This window comes from Marmota marmota, unplaced genomic scaffold (genome assembly GCF_001458135.2).
Source record: "Marmota marmota marmota unplaced genomic scaffold, marMar, whole genome shotgun sequence".
Taxonomy (NCBI): Eukaryota; Metazoa; Chordata; class Mammalia; order Rodentia; family Sciuridae; genus Marmota; species Marmota marmota.
This window is the reverse complement of record NW_025999900.1, coordinates 35192596-35210583: the sequence shown is the minus strand read 5'-3', so window position 1 is coordinate 35210583 and position 17988 is coordinate 35192596. Positions and strand designations below refer to the sequence as shown.

Genomic DNA, 17988 nt, shown 5'->3' with positions numbered 1-17988 from the left:
TTACAATCAGACCCTGGCTCCAGGAATGTACCTGACTGATATTAGCTTAAGATAAACTAGGTACATTCCAGCTGGGATGAAATCGCTTTTGTCCTAACCCATACATACACCCCTTTTTCTCACCCAAATGGCAGGGATCCAGTTGGCCTTGTTGCCACCCGGGACCCTGATTTAATTAGGAAGTCCCCCTGATAAATTGCACTCTGCTATCCTTGATCTATCTTGATCTATCTGTCCCTCCAGTTTCACAGCACCTTGAAGACAGTCCTCTGACACTAAGACTGGATTGTTCCAGAACACAAATATTTCATCAAACATTTATCTAGATGTTGCAATGAAGGTGTACTATAGATGAAGTTAACACCTGCAATCAGTTGACTTTAGTAAAAGAGATTACCCTTGATAATGTGGGTGGGTTTCATCCAATCAGTTAAGGCCTTTTGGGGGGTGCAAGGGGTAATAGCAATTGAATCCAGGGGTACTTTACTAGTGAGCTACACCCCCCAATCTTTTTTATTATTTTTTTAGATGGGGCCTCTCTAAGTTGCTGAGAGTAGCCTCGAATTTGTGATCCTTTTGCCTCAGCCTCCAGAGTCACTGGGATTATAAGCATATGCCACTGCACCCAGCCAGTTAAGGCCTTTTAAGAGCAAACTGAGTGTTCCTGAAGAAGAAATTCTGCCTCAAGATTGCAGCATCAGGGGCTGGGGATGTGGCTCAAGTGGTAGCGCGCTCGCCTGGCATGCGCGCGGCCCGGGTTCGATCCTCAGCACCACATACAAACAAAGATGTTGTGTTTGCCGAGAACTGAAAAATAAATATTAAAAAAAAAAAAAAAAGATTGCAGCATCACTTCTGCCTGTCTCTAGCCTGCCAGCCTGTCCTACAGATTTCAGACTTTCCAGCCCTCACAATCATGTGAGCCCAATCCATATCAAGTTCAATTCCTGAGAACCTTGACCTAACTCTCTGGATAACCCTTTTCTAAACCCTAAGTAGTTTATTTGCTTTTGGTTACACGTTCTTTCTTCAGCCAGGCTTTGTACATTTAGGTCTTTCTAAACTTCAGCTGCATTTTCCTGACACCAGACTTTAGCACTTAGGCAGGACCTTATCCATTCAATACAAACCATCTTTTAGGGTAAACTATTTCTTTTTTAAAAAATATTTTTAGTTGTAGATGGACACAATACCTTTATTTTGTTTATTTAGTTTTATGTAGTGCTGGGGATCTAACCCAAGGCCTCACATGCTATGGAAGCACTCTGCCACTGAGCTACAACCCCAGCCCCCTTAGGGTAAACTATTTCTACAATTGATAATCTAGTCCATTATGTGTTGACTCCTTTACCTCCACTATTTCAAAGTATAAGGAAACCTATTGGTTCCTTGAACAAACTTAGTCTAAATCCTTCAAAATAGGTAAGAAGCAAGCCTTCCTGTATGAGGAACAGCACAGAATGGCTGGACCCCAGGAATTCCGCTCTTCTTTGGAGATGTCCAGATTGGCCTCTAGGGGGCGCTGAGTTCCCAATATATCGTGGCAGGGTCATTTCTCAGCGTACCTCCACAATGAGCCTTCCTTGAGTACACAAGCAGATTTTGTTTGTCCAAGAAGCCCAGAGTTTCCTCATCCAGAGCAATCCTACTCCAAGTTCTGTAGGTGATTTCCTCCACTCTCATCCAAGGGAAAGATCAAGACTTATCAGATGTGGTAAGAGGCAAGTGAAGGGTATGACTTTGAAAGAGTAAAGAGGCAGGACCTGTAATAAGTGTATGTATACACATTTATATATTTTTTAAAATATATATATTTATATATACTCAACAAAGCATATTTGCAATTGGGAAATCTGGAAACAATCTAAATATCTATCATGAAGAGAATGGTTAAATTATGATGCAACCATACTCTGATGATCATGTTCACTACTATCTGGCACTATACATACCAAATCACTCTGGTTACTCTGAGGAGGTAGGCTGGGCTGGGGTAATGGGATGTGTGCTGGGGGTGGTGAGTGTGAGCATGTGTGGTCCAATGTTTTTCTATCATATATACTTCTATTTTTTCTTTCTTACAAGGCATATGTTTTTGTTTTTAAGCTGATAAAGATTTTTTAATAATAGTTGGTACAGAATTGTTGCAGAAAAATGTTTCATTTTCTTGAAGACATTAAAAATAGGCTGGGCACGTTGGCACATGCCTGTAATCCCAGTGGTTTGGGAGGCTGAGACAGGAGGATTGAAAGTTCAAAGCCAGCCTCAGCAATGGCGGGGTACTAAGCAACTCGGTAAGATCCTGTCCCTAAGTAAAATAAAAAATAGGACTGGGGATGTGGCTCAGTGGTAGAGTGTCCCTGAGTTCAATCTCCAGTACCAAAAACAAAACAAAACAAAAATATATTAAAAATAGCTCACTGTCCATCTCCATGCTGTTTTAGGGAGATAGAGTGGGAATCACTGCTTGTAAACCATTTTGTTTTCTCATCCAGTTGGAAATCTAAACATGCTTAAACCCCAGCTCTCATGTCTCAATTGAAACTATAAAAGATCTTACTTAAATTTCTGTCACATTAACACTTTAAATGAAATTTTTACAGGTGGGGTGGCGCATGCCTATAATCCCAGCAACGTGGTTCAAGGCCAGCCTCAGCAAGTTCAAGGCCAAACTGGGCAATTTAGCAAGTGTGGTGAGCCGTTTTAATTAGACCGTGGCCGCCATTAGAAGATGGCGCCGGCTTCCACTGCGGCCTGTGATAAACAACTCCTAATATGGAGAATTGGCACGCAATCCCTTACCACCCTATGAGAAAGGTCCACGTGGCAGCTTAAGATTGGTATGCTGGAGGCTTTATTAGGCTGTGCTTGGGCGCTCGGCGACGGGTCACTAGAAGATGATACTTGAATCAAGGCCTGAATAAACTGCTGAGAGAAGAATCCTGTGTCGTGTTTTCCCTTGCCGGCGAGGGGTCGCGGCAATTGGTGGCCCGTACGGGGAATTATATTCCTCGAACCCAGGATCCAGAACTTTCAGCAGTCAGGGTGGTGCACCAGGTAAGTTCCCAGGTAAAGTGGGAATCCGCAAGCAAATAGCGGGGCGCTCTCTCTGTAAATAAAGAGAGAGCGGAAAAAAGGACGCTCCCCTGTAAATAAAGAGAGAGCGGGGCTTTTGTACTTTCACTTTCTTTATAGCTCTAAAAACATTATGGGCGCTACCTCTTCAAGCCCAATTTTGTTGGCCCTGGACGGGTTGTTACGTTCAAGAGGACTTGGGGTAAAGCAGAGCACTTTGCAGATGTTTTTGAGAGAAGCTGATATAGCAGCTCCTTGGTTTGCCTTTTCAGGGAGTCTTACGATTCCTAGCTGGGATAAGTTAGGGAAGGATCTGGATTTCGCTCATGAGCAAGGNCACCACATACCAACAAAGATGTTGTGTCTGCCGATAACTAAAAAAATAAATAAATATTTAAAAAATATATATATATAAAGGGCTGGTGATATAACTCAGTTGTAAAGTATCCCTGGGAGGGAGGGAGGGAGGAAGGAAGGAAGGAAGGTCTTTCTTTGGTACATAATTTACCAATTCCTAATTCTGTGCCTTTTCACATACCACTCCTTCCTCTTTGTCTTTGTTGCTTTTTCCAAAATTCCATCCCATACTTGCTTCTATAAAGCTTGAACCAAATCTGCTTTTCATACCAAGGTTCTACCTTATAATTCCCGATTCGCTTCTCTTTGTTCACAACACGTTTAGCTCTACTTCCTGTTACTTTATATTCTTGGACTGTTTTTGTGTGTCTGCTATTGTCTATAGGTTATAAAATTGAAGACAAGGCCCATTTCTTTATTGTTGTTGTTATTGTCATTATTATTATTCCAAATGCCAAAACCTAGTTTGCTTCAGGACAAGCACCTAATTAAATGAATGTCATAATAAATATCAGGAAGATCTATTTTGAATTTTAATATTTATTTTTTTAGTTTTCGGTGGACACAACATCTTTGTTTGTATGTGGTGCTGAGGATCGAACCTGGGCCGCACGCATGCCAGGTGAGCGCGCTACTGCTTGAGCCACATCCCCAGCCCAGGAAGATCTATTTTGAGATTTTCAAATTTCATTTCTAGATGCTACAACCAAGAGAAAACATACCTTTATAAATTAAAGAGATCCCATTAGTAGTAATCTGGCAATTACCACCTAACCAAGCAATCAAACTCAGCATAATTAATAGTGACATATTTTGGCCTGATGTGGCTTCAGTGATGTGAAGTATGTAATAGCATCTGTTAAGTACTTTTTGCAAAGATCTTTTATCCAAATCTAATCAAGCCTAAAGACCTAACTCTAATTTTTAGGAAATACAGGCTTATATCTCTGTCCCATACAAAAAATATTTTTTTCACAGTACTGGGGATTGAACTCAAGGACATTCTACCAATGAGTCACATCCCCAAATCTTTCTACTTTTTTCGTTTTGGGAGTGTATAGTGTGTGTGTGTGTGTGTGTGTGTGACATTGATAGGTCTTTATTTTGTTCATTTATTTATATGCAGTGCTAAGAATCAAACCCAGTATCTCACACATGCTAGCATGCCAGGCAAGCACTCTACCACTGAGCCACTACCCCAGCCCCTATTTTGTTTTGTTTTTGAATCAGAGTCTTGTTAAGTTACTTAGGCTGTCCTTGAACTTGTGATCCTCCTGCCTCCTCCTCCTGAGTAACTGGGATTATATATGTGCATCACCATGCCCAGCTGTCCAATAGAACTTTCTGCAATGATGTAAATGTCCTATATCTTCACTGTCAATAAAGTACCAACCAACCTACTAGAAATTTAATTTTATTTCATTTTAATTAAGTTATTTTTATTATCATCATCATTATATGTGTGTTACTAGGGAGTCACACCAAGGGACTCATGCATGCCAGGCAAGCACTCTACCACTAAACCACATCCCCAGCCCAACCCCAAGCCATTTTTAAAATTTCTTATATTTTGAAATAGGTTCTCACCATATGACCCAGCTATACCACGCCTCAGTATTTATCCTAAAAAAATTATAAAGTTGGGCTGGGGATATAGCTCAGTCGGTAAAGTGTTTGCCTTGCATGCACAAGACCATGGGTTCAATCCCCAGCACCACATACACACACAAAAAAGAAATCCTACTGCAAGGTTGTATCTCATACCAATAAAATCAGAATTTTGGGGGTTGTGGCTCAGTGGTAGCATGTTTGCCTAGCATGTGTGAGGCACTGGGTCCAATCCTCAGAACCACATAAAAAATAAACAAAATAAAGGTGTCAATTTAAAAAAAATTATAAAGTCATCATACTACAGTGATACATGCATACTCACATTTATAGCAGCACAATTCACAACAGCTAAACTGTGGAACCAGCCTAGGTGTCCATCACTGGATGAATGGATAAAGAAAATGTGGTATACAGACCAAATGGAATTTTATTCAGCCATAAATAAAAATGAAATCATGTCATTTGCAGGAAAATGGATGGAACTTGAGAACATTATGTTAAACAAAATAAGCCAAACTCAAAAGGTTAAAGACTGTATGTTTTCTCTCATATGTGGAAGCTAGAAAGGAAAAAGGTAAAGAAAAGTTGGGGGAAAAAATCTCATGAAAATTTAAGGGAGATCAGTAGAATACAGGAAAGTGACTAGGTTTAGGGAGTAGGGAAGGGAAAGGGAAAATACTAGGGAATGATATTGGCTAAATTATATTATGTTGTATTCATGTACAAATATGTAACAACAAGTCCCACCATTATGTACAATTATAATGCAACAATAAAAAATGTAGGGAAAAAAATAAAATTCACATACGTCTGATCTAGAAAAAAAAAAAAAAAAGAAATAGGATCTTACTAAATTGCCCAGGCTGACCACAAGCCTCCTACCTCATCCTCCCAAACAGCTAGGATTATAGGTTTGTGTTATCACACCTACCTGATAAATGAATTTTTTTTAAAATCTTTATTTATTTATTTTTTTAAGAGAGAGTGGGAGAGAGAGAGAGAGAATTTTTTAATATTTATTTTTTAGTTCTCAGCGGACACAACATCTTTGTTTGTATGTGGTGCTGAGGATCGAACCCGGGCCGCACGCATGCCAGGCGAGCGCGCTACCGCTTGAGCCACATCCCCAGCCCAGATAAATGAATTTTATAGAGAGAAAGGGAGAAGGGAGATAAGAAGGAAAGGAGGGAGAAAAGCAAAATACTGGCAATTGCTAAATATAGATTAAGAGTACATTGCTGGGCACAGTGGTGCACGCCTGTAATCCCAGTGGCTCAGGAGGATGAGACAGGAGGATCGGGAGTTCAAAGCCAGCCTCAGCAACAGCGAGGTACTAAGCAACTCAGTGAGACCCTGTCTCAAAATCAGAAAGGTTAGGATGTAGCTTGGTGATAAAAGTACCACTGGTTTTAATCCTCTTGCAAAAAATAATTTTTTTAATTAAAAAAAATAATAAAAGGGACTGGGGCTGTGGCTCAGAGGTAAAGCACTCACCTAGCATGCATGAGACACTGGGTTCGATCCTCAGCACCACATAAATATAAAATAAAGATATTCTGTCCACCTATAACTAAAAAATAAATATTAAAAAAAAATTCACTGGTAGCCAGACACAGTAGTACACACCTGTAATCCCAGTGACACAGGAGGCTGAGGTAGGAGGATTGCAAATTCAAGGCCAGCCTTAGCAACTTAGTGAGATTTTGTCTCAACATAAAAAGAAATCAAAAAGGCTGGGGAGGTAGCTCAGTGGTAGTGCTTCCGAGTTCAATTCTCAGTACCAAAAAGAAAAAGTTCACTGGTACTCATCCTTCTATTCTTTCAACTTTTCTATAGGTTCAAAAACTTCCCCCCAAAAAAGTTGGGGGGGACATTATAAAATTAAGCAATATTGACTCTAAGTTTTTTTCATTATCTATTTGTTCATTTTTTGTGGGGATCAAAATTTGTGTATAAAAAAATAGTGGTAAACACCATTTATAGAAATATGTAAGTTGACTTCAAGACCTTAATTTTTCCCACGCCAAGGCAGACCATCATTTCACCTCAATAGAAGAATGCCTGAACCAGTCTCCCCAAAAATTGGTGGGGAAGCTAAGTAGGTTCTTTAATTCAGAAGGTCAGAGGCCTTTTGCTTTTGTTCCCATTCCCTAATTTCAATGCCAGTCAAACCCATCTACCTTGCTGTAAGGTAGAACTTGGTTCCTCAGGGTAATCTCTTCCCACCCCTGCTTTTGGAGAGACATATGGCCCTCAAACCACAACCAGAAAGAACCAGGAGCACAAGTGGCTTGTGTCCTTCTATAACTGAGTTGAATGCCTGACTGCTTTATAGTAACTTTCCTACCGTTAGCCACAGTGACAGAATTGTTTCCTATCTATCTCAGCACCTAGCACTCCTCTGAAGATTATTGTTCATCAAGAGCAAGCCCAGATTTAATCCACTTCTGCTTATCCAGAATGAAGCCTCTAAGACTCAATGAGGGCAGGCTGGCACTTCTACCTCCTATTTGTATAAGCATTATAGATCTGGCTCTATTTGGATTTCCTCAGTTCTTCCTCCTTATCCACACAGTCTTTTTTTTTTTAATTGGTTTCTTGATTATTTATGATAATTACGAATTTATTTTTTTATTTGTGGTACTGGTGTTTGAACCCTGGGCCTTGTGCATGTTAGGCAAGCACTCTACCAACTGAGCCATATCCCCAGCCCTCCACACAGACTTTGATGTTCTTTTTCCATCTTTACTCAGGGAAAATGACTAAAATCCTAAGATATAACATCATCATTTTATTCATGAAATAATCAAACACAACACAGGACTGACACTGACAAACAGCTATGCATAAAATTATATAAATCTGCTTGCTACATTTTCCAAAAAAGACCCAGTCATTGTAAACAAGGGAAATAAATCAGGAGGGTGCCTAAAGGACTGCAGTGTTTTCAGCAAGTGCCCCCTACCCCCTTATAGTGAAGGAAGCCCCAGGTGGAGGTGGTCCCTTCAGCAGAAATAGGAGGCAGCAGTGGTGTGCGTAAATCATGCTTCCTGGCTCTGCAGACACTCAGTGGTAGGCCTTGTTGAATTCCTGGAGGGCCCAGCGCTTGTTCTCAGTTGCCTGCTTGAGCTGGGTGTACTCTTTTACCAGCCTGTCAAACTCCTCCCCAAGGACCTCATAGGTATTCAGAACCTGTCGAGATTTCTCCATGTCCTGCTCTTGTAGGCGAATGGCTCCCTCTAAACGGTCCCTAAGAGCCCAGGAAAAGAAGGTTCAATATAAGGATGCTTGTCCTCAGAAAGTAGACAAGAAAAGGAACATGCTAAAATGAACAAGTCAGGAGGGAGTGGGAACAAGCTGTGGATAACTATACAGATTCCTGGGAGTTCTCACCTAATGAGACGATGAACTTCCACTTTCTCAGCAGTGTAAGTGTCAGACAAAATCTTTAGCTCCTCCATCCTGACAGAGGAAAGAAAGAAATGTCATGTGGAAGATCCCTGACAGGATCAGAGTTAAGAATGAACACAGTGCCTACCCACAGTCAAGATGCAGGCTAAACAATGATGGGATAAACAAGGTTACTCTGAATCCTTGAGCAACTGATCTTACAGTAATGCACCTATTTCATAAGTCTGTAAAATAAAAGACTCAAGAATATTAAAAAGCTTTTGGGTACTCCAAAGGCTAATGCTGCTGTGCAGCATTTATTGGATATCCACAAAATGTTAGGCATGATAAAAAAAAGAGATAAGGATGAGAGATGGAGGAGTGGGGTATAAGACAGTATCCCTTAGATCCACAAGACTCACAGCTTACCTCAGCTTAAGGATCATGGCACTGCACTTGATTTCCAGGTACTGGGCATTGATGCGGTCTAGCTCAGACTGAGTCTTCAGTCGGTGCTCTTGAAGAAGCCTCTGCAGCAAAGCGAGGCAGCGGAGAAGTACCTGATCCCCCAAGAGTAAGCAGAAGAGGTGTAAGAACAGAGAGTAGAAAGGAGGGCAAATCAAATCCTTGACTTGCCTAAATGTGCTGTGGAGTCAGAGTAAAGGAAAGTGGAGACTGTCACATTGCCTCCACACACCTGAGAGTAGGTGGCACTCTTTTTCTCCAACAGTACCAGCTGCTCCTTCTGCTGGTTCTTAGCATCCTGGCACTGCTGCTTCTCACCCACTAGGACCTCTGCCAGTTTCCATACCTTTGCTGCCTTCAGGGTTTCACTGTCAGCATCTGGGCAAAGAGATAAAGAGCTGGTGAAATTCTAATTGCTACTGCCCTCTGTAAGGCTTTATTCGATGTCCCTGTACTACATCTAGCTCTGAAGTCCAACTTCCCGGGTTTTCTTCTGATGCCTGGTTCTCATAGTCAGGTTCTCTTCACTCTTACTTTGGATTCCTGGTGTGTGTGTGTGTGTGTGTGTGTGTGTGTATGTTTGTGTGTAACTAGGGACTGAACCCAGGGACGCTCTACCACTGAGCTACATCCCCAGCCCTTTATATTTTTTATTTTGAGACAGGGTCTCACTAAGTTGCCCCGGCTGGCTCCAAATTTGCAATCCTCCAGCCTCGAACACCCAAATCTCTGGGTTACAGGTATGTACCACAGTTTTACACTGGCCCTGAATTCTTAAGCCACAGAGCAGGGGGGAAAAGATAAGAGAACACCTATAGGCCTGACCTCTCCTCCCTTTGCCTTTGTGATCCTCCTGAGGAGAGAACTCATCTCTTCCTGCAGCAGGAGAACACTTCCACTTGTCACCTTGCTAAATCAAAGGAGTCCTTACAAAAACATTTATTTTTATTCCACCAGAAACAAACACATAGGTATCTCTGATACTTAAAAATACATTATTCTCAAAAAACAGTAGACCATGAACCCTGAAGGCCAGTTGTGAGCAGAACAGAGGACCAGCACTCACCTGAGTTGGGGTCATGGTAGCAGAGTAGAGTGAAACATTTCCTCTTGAGCTGTTCTTCCACTTCCAGCTGGAGACGAGCTTTCATCTGCACAAAATCCTATAACCACCAAAGCAAAAGGTGGTGCAAACAGACTGTTAGAACTAGGGAATATCACCAATGAATATGTGATGATACAACCTTAATATTAACCACAGAAAACATGTCAAGAGCCATCAGAGAAGTGAGTTGTGGCGGAGCACACCTGTAATCCCAGCTACTTAGGATGTAGAACAATCACAAATTTAAGTTCATCCTATGCAAATTAACAAGATCCTATCTCAAAATTAAAAAAAAAAAATTTAAAGAAACATCAGGGAGACTCATTTTTAGTTTATCAAATCAGCAAAAGGAGGGAATGGGTTGTAGCTCAGTGAGAACTTGTCTAACATACACAAGGCCCTAGATTTAATCCCCAGCATCATAAAAAGAAGAAACAAGTAAAAAGACCGTCAAGATCTGATGTTGGGGGTATAGGGATATGGCACGCGCTCGCCTGGCTTGCGTGAGGCATTGGGTTCAATCCTCAGCACCTCATAAAAATACAATAAAGATATTGTGTCCACCTAAAACTAATATATATATATATTTTTTTTTTCCCATTGTTGGTGAAAATATGGGAACTAGGAATACTAGAAACACCTTTCTGAAGAATAGTGTGGCAGTATGTACCAATGTGTTCTGTGTATGTATGTATGTTCTGATCTAGTGATACCACTTTCAGCACAAATGTTAGGGAAATAAAATATATACAAAGGCAAAGACACATTAACTAGCATGTTCATCTCACTATAATTTCTAACAGCAAAAATATGGAAATAACCTTAATACCCATCAATAAGGTTAAACAAATTATGGTATATCCATATAATGGAGTCCTAGCAGTGATTTAAACTAATGGTATAAGAACATATGGGGGTTGGGGATACAGCTCAGTTGGTAGAGTGCTTGCCTTGCATGCACAAGGCCCTGGGTTCAACCCCCAGCACCACAAAAAAAAGAACATATGGGCTGGGGTTGTGGCTCAGTAGCAGAGCACTTGCCTTGCACATGTGAGGCACTGGGTTTGATCCTCAGCACTACGTAAAAATAAATAAACAAAATAAAAATATTGTGCATGTCTATAACTAAAAACAAACAAACAAACATAGCACTAGGGTTGGGATTATGGCTCAGTGGTAGAGCACTCACCTGGCATATGTGAGGCACTGGGTTCAATCCTCAGCACCACATAAAAATAAATAAATAAAGGTAAAGGTATTATATTCATCTACAACTAAAAAAAAAGAAATCTTTTTTTAAAAAAAGAACAGCGGGGCTGGGGATGTGGCTCAAGCGGTAGCGCGCTCGCCTGGCTTGCCTGCGGCCCAGGTTCGATCCTCAGCACCACATACAAACAAAGATGTTGTGTCTGCCAAAAACTAAAAAATAAATATTAAAAAATTCTCTTTAAAAAAAAAAAAAAAAAAAGAACATAGCACTATGTGCCTAGATGTGCCTAGACACTATGCTAAGAGTGCTATCGCAGGTATGTATCATCCTATTTATTTATTTATTTATTTGATGATGGGAATTGAACTCAGGGGTGTTCAACCATTGAGCCACATCCCCAACCTTTTATTATTTTTATTTTGAGGCAGGTTCTCACTAAAGGAGGATCACTAATTACTGAGGCTGGCTTTGAACTTGCGATCCTCCTGCCTCAGCCTCCCAAGTCTCTGGGAGCCTCATTCTATTTCTTGATTTGAAAAAAAATCCACAATGTATTACACCAAAACAGATTATACTATCTATGTATGCACAGAAGGTATAATATTATTTATATCAAGCTTTTATAATAATAGTATGTTTTCAGATGTAGTATTCCATCTTTTATTTGCTTCTATGTAATGTTTTTCTTATTCTTTGAGTTTGCCCACCATAGATATGTATTATTTTGGCAAAAACAATTAAGCTTAACAAAAAATCTTAAAGATATGGGGAAAATAAAACACTTTGCTTCTTTGTTCCCAGTATTCTTTCCTCCCAACCTCTGAGGGTGGCATGAGCTCCAGAAGGTCCGCCTTCTCCAGCCCTAGCAATGGAGGTATCTCCTTCTCCTGGCTAGGACCTAAGAGGTGTGTCAGTTCAGTCACAAGGAGCCGCTGTTCAAGGGTCTCATGAAACTGAGAAAGAGAGAATAGAAAGCAAAAAGAGGTGACTATAAAACATCTCCTACTCCATCTGTTCCATCCCCATGAACCAGTTCTCATACTTTCAGAGTTCTCTTCAGCTGTCATCCCCTTCAGCTGCAAATGCCTTCTGTCAATCCATTTCAAAACCTTGATAACACACTCTTTTCCCCAATAACTACAGTCCATTTTTGTTTTTCTTTTTTAAGGTAGAGACAGAGGTGTTTTTAGAAAGTGGATACACATTCAAGGAAGACTGTGAGCTATCTCAAGAGTGACAACCCATTTTGTTTTTAATAACCCATTCCTCAAAGCTCTTCTTTGCCCTAGATCACATCATCAAAGCAAGCCACATTTGGCCTGGTCATTTCTATAGTTGGTAATGCACCTTATCTCATCTCTTTGGCCTCACCTTTTTGTCCTCAGATGTTAAATTTGTGTCTTGTGTCTTCACATAGTAGTCCACAAGCAGTTCTTGAATGACTCTCTGTAAAATCTCAGACCTCAACCATGTTGTCTTATGCAGTCGAATTTCCTTCCATGCCTAGAAAACCAAAAATATCCCAGATAGAAACCACTCTCTTGAAAGAACTTTCCCTTCCTCCAGTCATCCCTTCTCTCAGGGCCCTTACCTGAGCCTGCTCCTTTGCCAGGAGGAGACTTAAGCCACTCTCATCCATATGCTGTGAGAGACTCAGCAGCAGCTTACTGAAGTAGGGGTTCTGTAACAGGTCCTCTTCCCTCAGGTTACAAGGAGGAAACTGCTTGCTACACACTTAAGGCACAGGGACAAAAAAAGCAAAAAGGTAAGGATGCTTAGTTTATATAACTGAACATAATACTTCCAAAACACCTTGGTTTTTTAGAAAAGTTTCTAAATCTCATGGATTTAAAAGGAAAAACTAACAAATTAGAAACTAGAAATAATACTCAAAGTAATATTTATTTTATATCCAAAGATGTAAAATGAAACTCATTTCTTTCTTTCTTTTTCTTTTTTTTTCTTTTTTTTTTTTTTTGTGGTACTGGGGAATGAACCCAGGGGCATTTTACTCCTGAGCTACACCCCTAGCCCTTATTTTTTATTTTAAGACAGGGTATCGTATTGCTAAGTTGTTGAGGCTGTCCTTGAACTTCTCATCCTTTTGCTTCAGGTTCCTGAGTCACTGGGATCACAGGCATACGCCACTATGCCTGTGGATAAAACTCATTTCAAAGGGAAATGAGTACCCAATAAAGTTAAGGACTTAGATAATGGAAATGCGCAGGCTAGGGATATAGCTCAGTGGTAGAGTACATGCTTAGTATGCATGAGGCCCTGAGTTTGATCCCCAGATCCCAAACACACAAAAAGAAAGGCAGGAAGAGAGGGAAGAAAATGAAAATGCATTTGGTAAAGATGGGACAAAAAGAATCAACAAGTGTGGCATGGTGGCACAAGCCTGTAATACCAGCAGCTCAGGAGGCTAAGGCAGGAGGATCACAAGTTCTAGGCCAGCCTCAGCAACTTGGTGAAACCCTGTCTCATAAAAAAAAGAAGGTTGGGCTGGGGATATAATTCACTTGGTAGAGTGCTTGCCTTGCATGCACAAGGCTCTGGGTTCAATTCCCAGCACCACAAAAATAATAATAACAGTAAAAGACATTTTAGGGGCTGGGATGTAGCTCAGTGGCAGAACATGTGTCCAGCATATGTGAGGCACTGGGTTCAATCCTTAGCACCACAAAAAATAACAAAAAAACCTTAAAAAACACAATACATTTTAATAGAGATCACCCAGTACCCCAAATTCATTCAGAATTACTAGAGTTCTTGAACAAAAGAGAAAAACATACATTCTAAAATTCCAACTTGACTGTGATTTCTAGTCATATAAGCAAGCCTAAGAAAAGATACACCTTTATAGTATGTAAAAAAATTAACAAATTCTAATTATTTTAAGTAGAACTGAGTAATAATGCATGTAGACACAGAAGAGCACAAGCATGAGAAAAAGTGAAGGAAATTAGGATTCTCTAGTTATTCCATATAGTCAGAGCTTTTTTTCCATCTCTTTTCTGGGTGCTCTCTGCTGGAATCTTCTACATCTACTTACCAAACACTTTCATTCTTTGGACCATCATACCTAAGGTTCTTTTAGAGAATAATAAGTTTGAATCTTAGTATCTCTTTCCCTTCTTCCTCTCCCCCTCTCTCCCTCTTCCCCCATCCCTTCCTCCTCTAAAATATTGAAGGATTCAATATGGAAATAGTAAAAATATAGGAAATTCAAGTTCTTGGAGAATTTAAGAAATACAAGATTCAAGATATGGAAAGAACTCAAGATACAGAAGGAGCTGAGACTTTCTGTGTGTGATGGGGACACTAGAGATTGAACCCAGGGGTGCTTTACTACTGAGCTATATCCCCATCCCTTTTTATTTTTTATTTAAGGCAGTATCTCATCAATTTTCTCAGGGCCTCACTGAATTGCTGAGGCTGGCTTTGAACTTGCAATCCTCCTGCTTCAGCTTCCTGAGTCACTGGGATTACAGGTATATGTCATTGCCCCAGCAGGAGCTGAGATTTTGAAGAATAAGATGTGAGAAAATTCGTTGGGAGTGAGTCTGGGGTTGTGACTCTGTGGTAGAGTGTTAACCTAGCATGCATGAGGCACTGGGTTCAATCCTCAGCACCACATAAATATAAAATAAAGACATTGTGCCAACCTAAAAAAATATATATTAAGAAAAAAATTCGTTGGGAGTGGTGGCACACGCCTGTAATCCCAGTGGCTCGGGAAGCTGAGGCAAGAGGATCATGAGTTCAAAAGCCAGCCTCAGCAATTTAGCTAGGCCCTAAGCAACTCAATGAGACCCTGTCTCTAAATAAAATATAAAAAAGGGCTAAGGATGTGGCTCAGTGGTTAAGTGTCCCTGGGTTTAATCCCCAATTCAAAAAAAAAAAAAAAAGATATAAGAAAATTCAAGATACAGGTAAGAAGGAAGCCTTCAAAGAATTAGCTAGCCACTCTTATCTTTAAAATATGCTTGCTACTGCACAAGCAGATAGTACACCAACACTTAACAGGAGTTAGGGTAATCTGTTTCCATTAAGAGACTGTTCAAGAATTCCCATGTATCCTAGTTTTCCCAGAAGCTTAGACTTTTGTAATAGAAAACAAACTGATAAGACATTACAGATCCTTTTTATTAGCCGGCAAAGTGGTGCTCGCCTGTAATCCCAGCAACTAAGGAGGCTGAGGCAGGAGGATCTCCAGTTCAAAGCCAGCCTCAGCAGATTAGCAAGGTATTTAGCAACTCAGCAAGACCTCGTCTCTAAATAAAATATTAAAAAGGGCTGGGGATGTTGCTCAGTGGTTAAGCTCCCCTGGGTTCAATCCCTGATACCAAAAAAAAAAAAAAAAAAATCCTCTTTATTAAAGAAGGCAAGAACCTGAACCTCTCTGGGTAAGTCAGCAAACCTTTTGCAAATATCTACCCTTACCTTGTTGAAGTATTTCCATCCCTTGTCCAGGGGAACAGAAATCTCCAGATGCCATTTAATTTTCTTGGGATTTTTATCTGTGTGGAACCAAATGAAAGAAAACAAAAGATGAATAAATAGCTGGCTGCTCCAGATTAAACTACCTTGGCATTGAATTTCTTTTATCCACAAGCTGGAAAGGAACCTCAGGGATGCTACTTACAGAGAGGGGCTATATCACAAATCCAGGGTTCCAAGCTCTTAACACAGTTTCATGGACAGACTTACAAGTGCCAAAATGTTTGGCATTCCAAGCACATAAATGTCTCCACTTGTTCCAAGCTTTCTAAAAAGGAGGAGCTTGTTTCTAAAAAAGAAACTTTCCAATTCACCAAGGTCTAATCAGGAGGATCCCACACCAGCACCATTATTATGTTGAAGTTAAAAAAGAGCTACTGCTTTCCAGTTATGAGTGAACTGGGGAAAGAGGAGAAAATAATCAAAAGTCTGTTTTTTTTTCCCCCCAAATAACTCAGCTACCAAATTCCACAATAATTGTATATGTGTGTGTGTGTGTGTGTGTGTGTGTGTCCATTCATTGAAGAACTGTTGGTAGTTTTTGATCATTAAATTCTAGAATCATCCTTCAGGAATGACAGATCATTTCCACAGTTGCACAACAACTGGTTTTCACATAACAGCATTAGTAAAGAGCACCTGGAGGAAAGAGCATGACAGGAAGACTGACAGGTCAGTGCAGACAGAGTGAGGCAAAGGTATAGTTAATGCAGCAAGATTGGGTCCTGAGCTCCCGCTGTTTTGCCAGAATAATGGAACACACTGAAAAGAATGACCTTAGAGGGGCAGTAAAGATGAGCACTGTTTGGACTCGGAAGACAAAATTCTTCCCTTGACATTATTTTCCATGTTATGTTTTTGCTCCACCTTCTACTCTTGGTGAGGTATCAAACTCCAAAGGGCAGCTGAGTCTCCCAAAGCAAAACAGACATTGAAGGTCATTATGATTTAACACTTCATGTTCACAGAACATTTGGTTTATTCGCTCCTTTTATGAGTAACATCAAAGTAACTACTCATTTGTTTTGTAACATAGTCTACTGGGGGCCGCAGCTAAGAAGGCTTCTAGAATGCTAGTACTTAATCTACAGCTCCACTGTTGCTTCTGTGTGAATTTAAGGGAAATGCTTTTTTTATGCCAAACTTTTTTTCCACCTGCAAAACTGTGATAACGACTCGTGCCTTGGATGAGACTTTTAAGAATTAATAACACCATCGACTTGTCAACAAAAACCACTATTTAGTTAAGCTCAGTATTTTTAACAATTCGGTTTATTGTTAATCTAAGCCAGCAAATAAAAAGTTTTGCAGGCAAATTTCGCACATGGAAATGAGGACCAATCCAAATTTCAACAAGTCAGCTGTTCCCTCCCTAGAGGTTTTTTTATGGGTATTTTTCTTTACCCTTTAAAAATGTTACAGGGCGTGAACGGTGGCGGCAATCAGGCTCGATTCTCCACCCTCTGCACTTAGACGTGTTAAAACGCTGCTACTGGGACCCAAGCATTTAAATGTTCTGACTCAGGCGTCTTTTAAATTCTTAGAGCTGTCTTTACACGCTGCACTGAACGTTAAATTGATTTTACAGGTATTTTCACAAGATGTGACCCTTACAAGGCCCAAGATGAATCAAAATGCAGTACGGGCTCCCCGGCGCCGACTCTCCTTCTGTCTGGGCGACCAAGGATTCCCAAGGGCGAGGGCGGCCTCCGCGGCCGGAGACCGAGGGCTGGCCGGATTGACCCTCTGAGCGCTCCTCTCCCGCAGCGCAGCCCGCCACCCCTCGAAAGCAAACCTGCACACTCTGGGGAAGCTGTAGCTCCCGAGGCAGTGCCGAGGGGGGCTGGGCGGGCTGGCGGACCGCGTCGATACCCAGCCAGCGGGGCTCCGGAACTTCTCACTCGGGCCCCGCGCAGAACCGGGGGGAAGCTAGGTCCGGGAGGACCGCGCGGGAAGGCCGGGTCAAGGGCTGGAGCCCAAAGTGCACGAGAGGCCGCAGGGAGGGGGGCGGGGCCAACTCAAGGCGGGAACGACAGATCCCGCCCCCCTCCTGGCGCGAGTCCTTGGTTTCTAACCGCCGCGAACTCGGGTTGTGGAACTGTCTGCGGAAGAGCGGTCTCAGGAAGGTCGTTTTGTGCCTTCTTGGTACCTTTCCCAGTTTACGGACAAATGTTGGGAAAATGGTATTCATAACTCACATTATTGAAGGCCTACGATGAGTCAGGCGCTATGTCAAACGTTTACTTCCCTCGTCTTGCTTCATTTAGTTCTT

The 17988-nt window shown here is 41.2% G+C and overlaps 1 protein-coding gene across 2 annotated transcripts; it reads right to left on the bottom strand.

Moving 5' to 3' along the window:
* Window positions 1-7814: 7814 nt before the first annotated feature.
* Window positions 7815-17681, bottom strand: Haus4 (HAUS augmin like complex subunit 4). 2 transcript variants are annotated; one of them, XM_015492789.2, is made up of 10 exons: window positions 17331-17681; window positions 15660-15736; window positions 12805-12947; window positions 12585-12716; window positions 12032-12166; window positions 9965-10061; window positions 9131-9276; window positions 8863-8993; window positions 8437-8505; window positions 7815-8293 (listed from the first exon to the last, which is right to left on the bottom strand). In XM_015492789.2, the coding sequence occupies exons 2-10, from the start codon at window positions 15712-15714 to the stop codon at window positions 8110-8112; spliced, it is 1092 nt and encodes a 363-aa protein (XP_015348275.1). In that variant the 5' UTR covers window positions 15715-15736; window positions 17331-17681; the 3' UTR covers window positions 7815-8109. The 2 variants fall into 2 exon arrangements, with proteins under 2 accessions (XP_015348275.1, XP_015348282.1); XM_015492796.2 differs by having other exon boundaries at window positions 17512-17675.
* Window positions 17682-17988: the final 307 nt, after the last annotated feature.

Excerpts from the sequence above, each read along its gene's own strand:
- Haus4 (XM_015492789.2), bottom strand. The coding sequence starts at position 15,714 with ATGGCATCTGGAGATTTCTGTTCCCCTGGACAAGGGATGGAAATACTT. Across the intron at positions 10,062-12,031 it reads AGCTCATGCCACCCTCAGAG|GATTTTGTGCAGATGAAAGC; the intron begins GTTGGGAGGAAA and ends TGGTGGTTATAG. Across the intron at positions 9,277-9,964 it reads CTACCATGACCCCAACTCAG|ATGCTGACAGTGAAACCCTG; the intron begins GTGAGTGCTGGT and ends CTCTTTGCCCAG.